The sequence below is a fragment of the Melanostigma gelatinosum genome (assembly GCF_949748355.1).
Source record: "Melanostigma gelatinosum genome assembly, chromosome: 24".
Lineage (NCBI taxonomy): Eukaryota > Metazoa > Chordata > Actinopteri > Perciformes > Zoarcidae > Melanostigma > Melanostigma gelatinosum.
The window spans coordinates 9501100-9513297 of NC_136657.1; the positions used below are offsets into that span (position 1 = coordinate 9501100).

At 45.8% G+C, this 12198-nt stretch overlaps 1 protein-coding gene and 1 long non-coding RNA gene across 4 annotated transcripts in view; one reads left to right on the forward strand and one right to left on the reverse strand.

Annotated features, from left to right (window-relative positions):
• Positions 1 to 1055: 1055 nt before the first annotated feature.
• LOC306797197 lies at positions 1056 to 3621 on the reverse strand. Its single transcript, XR_013773105.1, has 3 exons — positions 3308 to 3621; positions 1869 to 1939; positions 1056 to 1775 (listed from the first exon to the last, which is right to left on the reverse strand). It is a non-coding gene; the product is annotated as an uncharacterized lncRNA (long non-coding RNA).
• A 59-nt stretch (positions 3622 to 3680) lies between these two features.
• The window catches only part of zeb2b (zinc finger E-box binding homeobox 2b), a 74839-nt gene continuing 66321 nt past the window's right edge, over positions 3681 to 12198 (forward strand). For 2 of the 3 annotated variants that reach the window (XM_079296428.1, XM_079296430.1), the window contains exons 1-2: positions 3681 to 3918; positions 5146 to 5284. In XM_079296428.1, coding sequence (XP_079152554.1) covers positions 5212 to 5284 — 73 coding nt within the window. In that variant the 5' untranslated portion in view covers positions 3681 to 3918; positions 5146 to 5211. Of the gene's footprint in view, positions 3919 to 5014; positions 5285 to 12198 lie in introns of those variants that run through there. The other variant, XM_079296429.1, reaches the window with a different exon arrangement.

Sequence of the window (12198 nt, forward strand, 5' to 3'; positions counted from 1 at the left end):
TGGGTGTATTTTTGACAGGGCATGGATTCATCACTGGACGCGCCGCGATGTCATGTGACTCAGATCTAAATCAGGCCAATAATCATGAACGCCTGCAGCCGAGTTGTTGAATGCACAACGTGTACGAGTGTGTTTGAGTCCCGAGGCGTGTTCTGCTGCGGCGTCTCTCCCTCGTCTTGTTTCACCGTACAGCAGCGATGGCTGCGGAACGAAGAGCAGAGGCGATGAAAACAGCATTTATTATTCTGGAGAAGGAGAATGGGTCGGTAGGATGACTGTGTCGCTGGGCCGATGCTCCCTGTATTGAATATCGCGTCGGAGACGGTCAGCGATGTTGACTGCCGACCTGATTTAAGTGGGGATCTTATTTCACCGTGTCATGAAACCTGCTGCTACTCCAGGTTCTAGTTTCCAGCTGAGCGTTTGAATGTCGTGGTGATCTCAGGTCTGTTTCAGTGAACGTCACCGTTTAAATATATATAATTATGGAAGAAGCCTAAACAATGTGCATTATTTTACCCCTGCAGAAAGCCGTCATTCAAGCCTTTGCTGCAGTGACCTCTGACCTTACTTCTGAGATGCATCACGCTAACACGGACATCTTTGTCCGCTCCTGTTGCAGCCGCTTCGAAGGCCGAGACGTTCAGGCGTGTAATCCCAGCTGACAAAGTACGCGGAACATATCGGCGAGTTCTGTAACTCGACGACTCCACATGTACAAACGGAAGTCGTGATTACACTGACGGGTTCTCTAAATACTACAGAACATTCCTACAGCCCCACTGCACCGCCGTGTTTGTGTTCTCACTGTCAGAGACGTAAAAGTGGGCCTCTCTTCTCTCCCACACACACACACACACACACACTGAGGCAGAGAGGGAGAGAAAATTAGGATTATAATCTTGGTAATCAGCAGTCATGCCTCAGGCAGACAGCTGCAGAACTGCAGAGCTCCAATTTAGGTGTTGGACATTAAAAACCATTAAACCCAAGTGAATTTCCACTTATTGATTTTTCTGGGGCAACATTTCAACTTCAGAAAATCAACCAGAGCGGATAATGTGCTGCGAAAGCTTCAGATTTTTATTTAGAGAAAAAAACACAAACACAGGAGACAGATCAACATTAATCAATACAGTTAAAAATATCCACAATTCATTAGAAATAATTTCAACAATTACAAATCTGCCTGTTTTACTCATGAATAACAATTTTCCCAAAACATAGTTTTTTACATTTCTTATTATAGTTAATTTAAACATCAACATTTAGCACTTTTAATCTGGAAATAACAATCGTAAAAAGCATAAAGAATTATGAATTCATGCATACGTTGTTTTTGATGCCCCTCCCCTCATTTAAATCAATTTATTCATTAAGCACAAGGTCCCCCTATAGGTCACACACCGACTGTAATCCGTTTTCACGGTGAATATGCGGCCTCACGTCGGGGAGCCTGTGTGCGGAAAAAAGGGGAAAAAAGGAGAGGTGCCACTCCAGACTCGCTTGGATGAATGGGACACAGAGCTGCAGCTACGGTTTAAGGGTGTGTGAGTGTGTGTGTGTGTGTGTGAGAGAGAGAGAGAGAGCGAGAGAGAGAGTGTGTGTGTGTGTGTGAGAGAGTGCCGGACTGCTTCGTTTACATGCAAGCACCGTGGCAGTAAATTACGCATGACAATAATTCACCCAGGACTGGATCCACTTTCGACCCGAGAAAAACGGGAAGCAAAGCAGCTTCACCCCGCTTGTGCCCTCCTCCTCCTCCTCCTCCTCCTCTTTGTTGTTCAATAAGAAGAAGAAGATATAGAAAAAGACTTCGTGTCATGATGGAAATGATTGAAATACTGAAGGGAAGAAAGTAAACTTACCAAAAAAACTCAATCTGCCGTTGGAGGCCTTGGCTGACTCCTCCGGTCCAGGCAGACAAGTTGAAGAGGAACTAAAGTTGAAGAAGATATTTATATAAAGATAGTCAAAATTATTATGCGAATAGAAATGACAAGTATTAATTGTTTGATCAATAATAACATAAGTGGTATTCCACAAAAAAGAAAAAGCAGAGTAAAAAACAGATTCTATTGAAAATTCCTTCCAGAAGGTACGACTGTCTGTGATTTCTTTTTGCTGCATCTGATTGTATTTTTTATTTTATTTTGGGGATGGGGGGGGTGGAGGGTAAGTATGAGGGGGGGGCATCAACCAGTTCAGCCCCTTGATTGATGATTTAATTAGCCATACAGTGGCGAACTGCAGGAGGACAGGACACAAAATAATGCTTTATTTACATAACCAATCATGAAGCTGCAAAGGTGGAGCTTCTCTCTCTCTCTCTCTCTCTCCCCTCTCTCGCCCTCAGACATGGCTGAGATGGTTGACTTCTTTAATAAATGCGAGATTCATCCTGTTAAGTGGCGTCCAGAAGGAAAAATGACTGTAATAATCCTGGAATACTATGATAGTCCTGTAATATTCCTGCAGGGGCTCACAGTGTGTCTGCGGCTCTCTGTAGTAACTTTACCATCACTTTATTGTACTTTATGCTCTTTTTTCAGCTCCTTTAGTATCATCAGAATATTCCTACAGAGGCTGCTGGGTTGTACCATGCCGTATAATATCCCACTTATTTTGGATTCACTTTGGTTCATTTTTGTTAGGGGGTGCAATTTGAAAATAACTTCATAAGCAGAAGCAAGAATATAAATATGTTTTTCCTCCATCTGTGGAGTTTACATGCATTCATAATATACAGACACAGGCAGTGATGCACCTGCAGCAGGCGTTCATGCTGCAGGTGCATCACAGGTAATAAACCACACGTATGTAATGTTGCCGTGCAAAAACAGTCCATGGAAAGAGTTTGTTTTTTTACCTTTGCGATCTTAGTTTTTAGTTTTTACAAAAAAAGACACAAATTGTGCTCGTTTCCAAAGGTTTTTCAGTTTTCTCCAATAATTTCATGAAACAAGTAGAGTCGCATTGAAACAACAGGAACCCGTGACGTGAAGTAAATTATTCTCAATGCAAGAACTCGTTCATTCGAAATGGAAACAAGTGGAGACGTCCACACTTGGCACATTTTAAAGCAAGAAACGACGTTTGACACCGAGTGACAATGTCCAGACGGATATTTCTTGCAGCGTAGATAAAAGCCGAACATCCCCAAACCTTTTGCAGTCGCAGCCAATTACAATAATGAAGAATATGTGGAATTGCCTCCCCAGCCAGCCCCTGCGTCCTGCCGTATCAACCCTGCCATTTCTGCTAATTAAACCGAGTGGAAATAGAAATATATAAAAAACATCCTTACATGATTGCGGCCGGCGTGGACGCGCTCCAAGTTTCTCCCCCTTCTACACGAACACACACGTACACGCTCGCATGCACCCGAAGAACGGGAAAAAACACACTGTCGCCTGGTCGTTGCTCCGCGTCGAAGCCCGACATAGTTGGTTTCACTCAAAAAGAGACGAGATGGAGGAAGAGAGAGGAGAGTGAGGGAAAGAGAAGAGGGGGGAGAGAGGGAGGAAAAAAAACTTCACGTTCAACCCAGAAGATGCTCACGTTTGGCTCTCCTCAATTATCCCCTCCCGTGAAGATAGGTGGCGTGCGTTTCAGGGGGCTTCTCCTCTGTGTTACACGGCAAAGAAAAGGAGGTGGAAAGAAAAAAAATGTCATTAGAAGAGGCGTAACACGTCAGTCCCTACCCAGGTTTGTTTCCTGGAGTGGGTGTAAGACATCAGTTGTAAACCTGCCCTTGCAGGAATAGCGGTCCCTCCCTCCTCCCAACTATTTCTAAGGCTTTATTTCTAAGGCTTTATTATCACCGGTGGAAAAGGATCCGCTCACCGACGCACTCCAGTATCATCCCTCCTCGCAACTCTTATCCACAAGACACCTCTTTACACTCCCTAAAAGCAGGTATGTGCTTCCTCACTTCTTTATTTATTGCGTGTTTTCGGAGACATTTTGGACGGTGAACTTCTTTGCGCCCGCGTCAGACTTGGAGCAGAACTTTGCCTTACCTGCACAGGTGGAAATAGGTGCGTTTGTTTCGAGCGGTTTTTCCTTTTTTTTTACCTCCGTGATGTAGAGGCGTCCCGTAGGTTCCTGGGAGCCGGGGAAAGTGTGCTTTTTGCGGGGCGTTTGGCGCTGCTCACCACCGCTATCCTTGGAAGCAAAAACGCGATTACATCCCGTTTTCCCTCTTAGTCTCCTCCGCTTGTATTTTATTTGTGTATTTCTTAATCATCCAGCTAAACGTCCAAGTACCCACAACAAACAAACGCTCTTGTCAATATTCACTTATCCTAATAACGGTATTTGCGCTGATAAATTAGCTGGTGAACTGATCATCCCACACAGGCGATTTGAATCTTATCGCTTTTGTTTATGCGCCATTTGTGCCTTAAAGATTCCCTTAAAGTCCGGAGTCATTTGGCACATTTTAACAATTATTTCCCATCTGTTATTTATTAACTATTGACAAGGGAGGTTGGAATCAGTTTATTAAAGGGAGAAGTGTGATTTTCTCAGGCGAAACCAAGTGTTTATTGAAGTTAAATGACTTTCAATCAGACCACACAGTGAAGCCTCATTCCAAGCTGCAGCTCAGTCTCGTTTTTCCGTCTATAACGTGCGAGCTCTGGATATGACCCTAAAATATGACAGAAATGTGATTTATTAACCGGATTCAGCTTCTGTTCCGAACCCGGACTCGAGGCGCACAACGTCAGTTTTAATAGAAATAATTAAAATATTTTTCTTCAAAGTGAAGAAAAATACAAACCGGTTGGTGAAACTTTTCAGAAAGAAATAACAATGGATGTTTTTGCTTCAGTCCTCATTGGCGAAATTAATTGTGTTTTTCTAATAAGAGAAATTCCAATTCCCTTCCTCCTCCTGCTGTTTGCTCTGCTGTTAATGCCACTAAGCTGAGAGCCGATCAGTTGAAAATGAAAATTAGAAGGACACGGATGCCCTCACCGCTCCTTCTCATACTTTCACCCACGGCTCTTTTTTCTTTTCTATAATCTGTCCCTCCATCCAACTTACATTTGCTGGTTCTTGTCGCGCGTCCGGCGCAAGTGGATCGCCACGCTAATGTCCACATTGTTGGTGTTGCTGTGTGTGTGTGTTTCCCGTCAGATATCAAGCTGAAATCAAGGAATCGAGTCCATGCGAGCTGCCATCTGATCCCACACACACTTATCAATGAAGCAAGAGATCATGGCGGATGGCCCCAGGTGTAAGAGGCGAAAACAAGCCAATCCGAGACGGAAAAACGGTAAGAAAAGCATACAAACAGCGGTCGGGGGGATATCTTTGGACGTACGCCTGGTTTGGAGGTTTCCACTGCGGTTCGGGGGTGTGTGAGGGTCCGCGGCTGGTGCGCATTTCTGCCCTCCCTCTTTACGCAGGGATAAAGCGACCGCTATCCCGGGGAGAAACGGTGCGTAAATGCGCCCGTGTTTCAGCCCCACTCGGGTCGTTGGAATCTTAAAAAAATAGCGGTTTTAAAATGTGTGTTTTCAGGCGATTATTTTGTGACTGTTGCGATGAGGTTAGTTGGAAACTTGTGGATGTTTGAAAGTTGGAGCGTAGCGGTGCCGGTTTCTCGCCGGGACGCAATCCGCCATGGGGGACTGTGTAACGGCCACTCACACCATCGCTGGCTGGAGCAGACGAACGCTGCTCGGTGTAAAAGTCCAACCTTGTGACTGGAGTTTTGACATGCTTTATTAATCGGCCGCGATGTTTTTCTCTCTGTATGGGCCTTTACGTCACATTTTCAAGTGATTCAGCCCTATTGTCGCCAGCAGAGTGGTGAAATAATTCATTTCGGTTGTTGCAGCAGTTTTAAAGCTGCATGTGTTTTCTTTTGTCACTAGTTTATTGTAGTGGAGGCATCATATATAAATTGGATTCCATGTCAGATAAATGCTGGGCATTAATTGGGTCTGGACTGGAGCGCTGGAGGTGGAGATTTGTAGGTTTTCTTTCTCCATTTGACTGCACAGTTTCCCACAAGAGGCAAATCTGCAGTGACATTCCCTGGCCCCGTTATTCCTGATTATTCCATATAGGCTGCAAACACACTGTCGAGCTGAGGCAGTGTGTGTGAAATACCGAGGCTGTGATTCAGCTGCTCAGACCAGCCTTTCATTCGCTTTCTCCACAACAGTTTTTTAATCTCTGCCCCCACAGGTTATTTATCTCGATCAGATTTCATTTATTGATTTCACACAATCGATAGCAGACAAGCATTTTGTTCCACACTAAATAGCACAAGAGCTTAACAGAGGAGCTGGATATTTCCAATATAAAGATGTATTTACATTTTGCAGTATTAAAAGGAAAATAGAATAAAAACACACATTTAGAGATATGACAGCCTGTTTATCTGTGGCCACCTGTTTTGTCAGGGGGGAGGGGGGGGGGCTGGCTTTAGTACCAAATGCAGCATTTGATAAAATAATATTAGCAAAGCAAATATAAATTTCACACCCTTAAACCTGACGAGAGACGGCGAGCTTTGGCAGAGAATATATTTCTTTCTTCCATGCAGGAGAACGTACATTTACAGAAATATATTCAACATCATTCTAGATTAAAATTGTAAAATGTGAGTCCCCTTTTTTTCTTTTTTCCTCCATAACAACGAGCTCTGTCTGATGATCCCCCCCCCCCCCCCCTCTCCTCCCCTCCTCACCCCCAATCCTCCCCCCTGGGAATGCAGAGGCTTATTGAGGCTTGGCCACTCTCCTCTCTCTGTCTCGCTGCCTGTCTCTCTGTCCTCTTCCTGCCTGGCTCTGTGGAGCGGTGGCAGGGCGAAGCGTGTGACGGCCGGCGGGACAGACTCCGACTCCTCCAGCAGTAACTAACAAAACGTCTCCAATGCACCAAAAAAATGCAGCGCACACAGACCCAGTTTTCTAAATTTGTAAGCAGATGGAGGGCGGATGCACCCGGACTCCCTCATCGTTCCCTTAACTGACAAATCAGATGAATATACACAAATGTGAAATCTCTACAATTAACGCTAATTCCTCTGAATAGCCTTTGGAGGTGGTGGTGTGTAAACCAGCATGTTTGGATGGAAATTATAATTTGTGTGCCACCTGTAATTATTTTTGTTTAAAAAATGACCAAATGTTTAACGTCGTTTTTTTGTTTCAATTAAGTAATTACGGCTCAGTGTTATATTTTGATCGGATATGTTTTTTCACTCAATGCATCCTCACACATAGAATAACTGGAATTGTTCGGATTATTTTTCTCCTTTTTTTTTTTTTAAATAGAAGGAGCATTTTCAGCATTTGTGCCAATTAGTATTAATGAGGCATTTGCTCACTAAGTTGTCTGACCAATGACATTCTCATCCAGATGACTGTTGGCCTTCAGGGTTGGAGGTGCTACAGTAGCTTTACTCACTCACTGCCCAGCCTGTCATGTGGTATTTAACCACAGTTCATGACTCATCCCCTCCTCATCCAAACCTCCTGCACGCCGCTGTGAAGCCTCTGCCTCACAGCTCATACACTCTGAAATGCCAGCGATATTTAAAGGCAACAAAACCTGAGAAATTACATTTTTTTATCATCCTGTTCCCCACTGTTAGACCGCGATGAAAGCCCTTCTCCTCTCCTGGTGTGAAACTTGATCTCGGCAGCGTGAAGTGTTTGAGAGTTTGGCCCTCGCCAGGTGTTGCTTGTCACATCCAGCTGTGAGCGCCCTACAGAAAAGCACTCGCACACCTGTCCTTATTTTCTCGTTATTTAAACAAGGCAAGCATCACAAACACACCTTTAAAAAAAGAAAGAAAGAAATGCCTTGCTTTGCCAGCATGTTGTTTTTTGATGTGGATGTTACGCAGACGCTCTGCATCAAACTGGAATCTTTTGTCTGAGGAAAAAGATAAACGAGGAAATACAGATGTTGCTTTCATTCGATGTTGGATTCTGCGTCTCCCTGTTTTCCAAGCTCCGTACCCTCCGATGATGGTTGTCGGGACATACCCTCGGAAATGCACCGGTTACATAATCTGCAGCAGCAAAAGTAGAAGCAGAAAGACGAGCCCCCCCCCCCCCCCCCCCCCCCCTCTCTCTGGCTGCTGGAGTTTGATATAACAGTCTGAATGTGGTTATTAAGGCTATCGCAGATTCACGCTGAAGATCGAGAAAAAATAGGGGAAAGTGTGTGTGTGTGTGTGTGTGTGTGTGTGTGTTTGTGTGTGTGTGTGTGTGTGGGGGGGGGGGTAGCCTTGCTTTCAGTCTCAGACAATGCCAGATTTCTGGCAGTCTAAACAATTCTCCATCTCTATTATTCGTGTGCCTTTTTAAAGTTGCATTCGCAGTAGAGAATAGGGAGAGAGGAGGGGGGGGAGAGACAAGGTGCTCCCTTTCTTCCTCTTCTTTCCCCCCCCCCCTCCTGCCATGTCCCACCAGCCTCCCTCCCTCCCTCCCTCCTCGCCCAGATTTTCCCTCCTCAAGGTAGGGGCAGCTTTTTGCCATCGTCACTGAGTAAAGGAAGGGGGGGGGGTAAGAAGAACAAAAAAGAGGGGAGGAGGAGGGCAGGTTTCGCAGGGCGCTTGCGGACAATTGATTGTCAGTGGTAATGTGTTTCATTTACATGTTTATACCGTCAATAGTGGCGGGGGGTTGTCCACCGCGCCATTCACTGCTGCCATTCCCATACGGGTTGGCTGTTGTGTGGAGCAGCCGGAGCAGACACCTTGCACTCCTGATGGCTTTCCTCTGCCGGACGGAGCTGAGAAAAGTGTTCTGCGGTGCTTTCATGTTGAGGGAAATAAGGGATTATTTTGTTTAAGCGAGTGAAATAATTACAGTGAGATATTACAGGGGGGGGGGGGGGACCAGCAGATAGCCGGGGATGAATCTTACTGGAGTATTTTTATGACGTCGGCCTTGTGGTTGAATCGAAATAGACACATTCCAATTACCCCATGTAAAACGGCGAGCAGGTTTCCCTCAAAGCGGGCTAATAAGGAGGCATATTTGTCCTGTCACAACTGCACATTGCTCTTTGGCGTGCTGCGTGAGGCCTTGTTATTTTGCGGCGCGTACGGTAGCTTTTTGCATCACTTGATTTTCTCTTATTTATTTTTTTTCCCTCGCCTGCAGTCGTCACAAGCTAAATATATCCATCTGCTCAAAGTGTGTGAGTCAAGTGTATATCGCCGAGCACGTAAATCGAGTGGACTTCCCTCACGAGATGGCTGTGATATAGGAGCGAGCGGATGTTCCCATTTCTGAAAGGAAAGGGCCCGCAGTATTTACACTTATTGTATTCACGTGATTTTATTTTACTTTATTGTGCGTGTGTGTCACAGAGAGACAGAGTCGCAGTGTGATATCTTCGGCTTTCGAGCCGATATGTTATTCAACAAATCCTCTAATATGTGCTTTCCACAAGGAATTAAATCAGGAATGTAGCTCAGCAACAGCAGCTCCACACACACAGCAGCAACACACATGCACAGTTTCTTTTTCACGCTTTGATAAGGCAGATAAAAGCAAATAGCATGGCTTGTGGCTGTAAAACACACACACACACACACCAAAAAAAACCAAAAAACTAATGATCATCCCAACTCCGTCCTGGACACTGGACAGAAAACTTTCATCCGTTCCTCCTCCTCTTCCCAAAAAAATAGCCCAAAAAACATTTTTGACACATTTTCTCCGTTTTTACATTTTTTTATTTTTATTATTCCCTTTTTTTTTTCTTCGCTCTTCCTTCCTCGACCGCCCTGCTTGTGTGAAGATATTTTTTCGCCTGGCGGCCAGAGAACACACACTTGCAGAGGCACCGCGAGCCCGGACCCCTGACACCGCGGGTCTTTGGAATGCCTTAGGTACGATTTCACTTTCGCTCACATCAATGCTGACCTGAATGCCTTTCATATCTGATCCGCCGTGTCTCTCCTGGTAAACATCCCCCGGGGGGAGAACAAAGAAAGGAGCTCCTCTTCTTCTTCTTCTTCTCCCTCTTAATCACAATTCAGCCCCTTTCGCCGCCAGCAGCAGGGCTACACATTTGCATTCAGCATCAGAAAAGGGCCTGAGATGAAAAGGGGGGGGTGGAAAAGAAAAGGAGCGCAAAAGAGGAGAGGAAGAAAAAAAAAGAAGAAGAGGAAGGGAGGAAAATCGAGAGAGAGGCAGAAAAGGGTGGGTGGGTGTTGGAGAGAAATAACTCGGGTGTTTGTGGTTGTTTGTTGGTCGTCCCCTGGTTACAAGCCTTTTATAGCCTCCCTACTCTAGCAGGGACCCGGGCCCCCCCCTGACAGACAGATAGTGTTACGAGATGGCATGCCCACACTATTCGTGGCCACTCGCACTTAAGAAGAAGAAGAAGAAATCCTGGCTGCGACCGATTGGATTGTGCTTAAAGGAGGCGATAAGAGTCGGGAGCAGGTGTCTTCACGATGCGCTTTTTGGCAGCAAGGTGCCTCCAAAAAGTTCTTTGAAGCTTTGACCGTTTAAAAAAGGACATTGCCGGCGCACTTTTGCGGCGCTCTTGTAGCCAGTGTTTTGGGAAGAGAAAGCGTTTCGGTGGTTGAAATGAGCCTTTCCTGAATTATTCAAAGCATTCTGATTGAGTGAGAGAATACATCACACATCCCCTCATGTAAACACACACAATGCAGTTTATCTGTTGCTTTATTGAACTGATTCGCAAGATATCTTTATCATTCAGTTCCCAGGCTGGATGTATGCAAATCCTGAGCAAAGATGGGGAGATGGAAGGGGGGAGGGGGGTACCTCAGCTCTTTAAATGGGATCATGTGATATGGATTCCAGTTTTCTTTATTCCCCTTCTCTTTCATTTCCTCACCCAGAACTTTTTTTTCTGTTTTTGGTTAAGAAGAAGGATTATCGGTACACCTTCCCTCCCTCCTCCTCCTGGCCAAGCTGCGCAGGATTTAGGCAGATTTACTTCAGCAAACACCTTTGGACACTGGGGGGGGGGGGGAAGAAGGAGTCTGTTTGCAAAAGGGGCCTTTTGTTGCAAGAGGTTCTGGATAATGCCTTACCAGGCAGCCATGATATTAACCCGTGCTTTGGAGGAATCGGGTGGTGTTGGGGGGTGTTAACTCTTTGTATGACAACTCTTTGCTGCTTGTACATCCCCTCTGTGTCCATCCCTTCCCACTCCTCCCTTTATAACAAAAGCTGCATTGCTTTGCTTGGTTTTCACTGTTGTTTTGGTCGCTCAAACGTTCCTGTTATTTTTGTGATGGGACATATTGGTTTGGAAATAAACGCTGCAGAAGTTACAGTGTATTTGGGGCTGATGCACGCTCACACACACACACACACACACACACACACACAGAGCAACTGCCACTGCCAAGAACGATGAAAGCGAGAGCGGTGGCAGGGATCCGTTGCCTGACTAACACCGAGGCATGAATCAGCCAACAGCGAGCCAACTCTGCCCTGTGACTTCCCTTTATGTTTCAACGGCAGTAATGATGCATCGCCCAACACAATGTGGCGACACAGGCAGCAACGTGGCATTCCCTGCATGCGTTTGACCTCAATCCTTTGCTCTGCGTCGTCAAAAAAGGAGGCAGTTGCACACGTAACCAGTGCTCAAGTCACCGTCGGTGTCTGCACGGCGGTTGAACTGTCGCTGAACTTGTGCTCCGTCCCCAGAAGGAATTGCCTCAGAAAAATCCGGTTTTCGCTCGTCTTCTACTCGAAACCACAGCGAGTGCTCTGCTGCGTCTGCTCGACATGTTGACGCGGTGGGTTAATTCATGCTCGGTCAAGGATGAGTGCAGTTCGGGTCTGTTGCTGCATCATACGAGCGTGTTGAGAACGAGCCGGGAGCTCGGACGTGGTGCGAGAGAAGCAGAGATGGAGAGTGATGGAGCAAAGGTGACAGACTTAAAGGTGTTTCTGTGGGCGGCGTTCTGCCTGTCAAGCTCTGACCCGCCTCCCTCCATCCCTTCTGTTTCTCAGGAGTTGACGGGTCGTATCGACTGCCCCCTTTACGGGGATGTGCGGCCGTTCTGCGACGCGCTAAGTAAAGTTGCAGCGCAGTCGGATGTCTTTCTCCTGCTTCCCTGGCTTTATTTCATGCCGCCGTGATTGTTTTCTCTTTGTTTCTGTCGGAGTCTCATCCCGTTGTTTTCTCTGTTTTCTCCTTTCACTCCTCGTGATTTTGACAAAA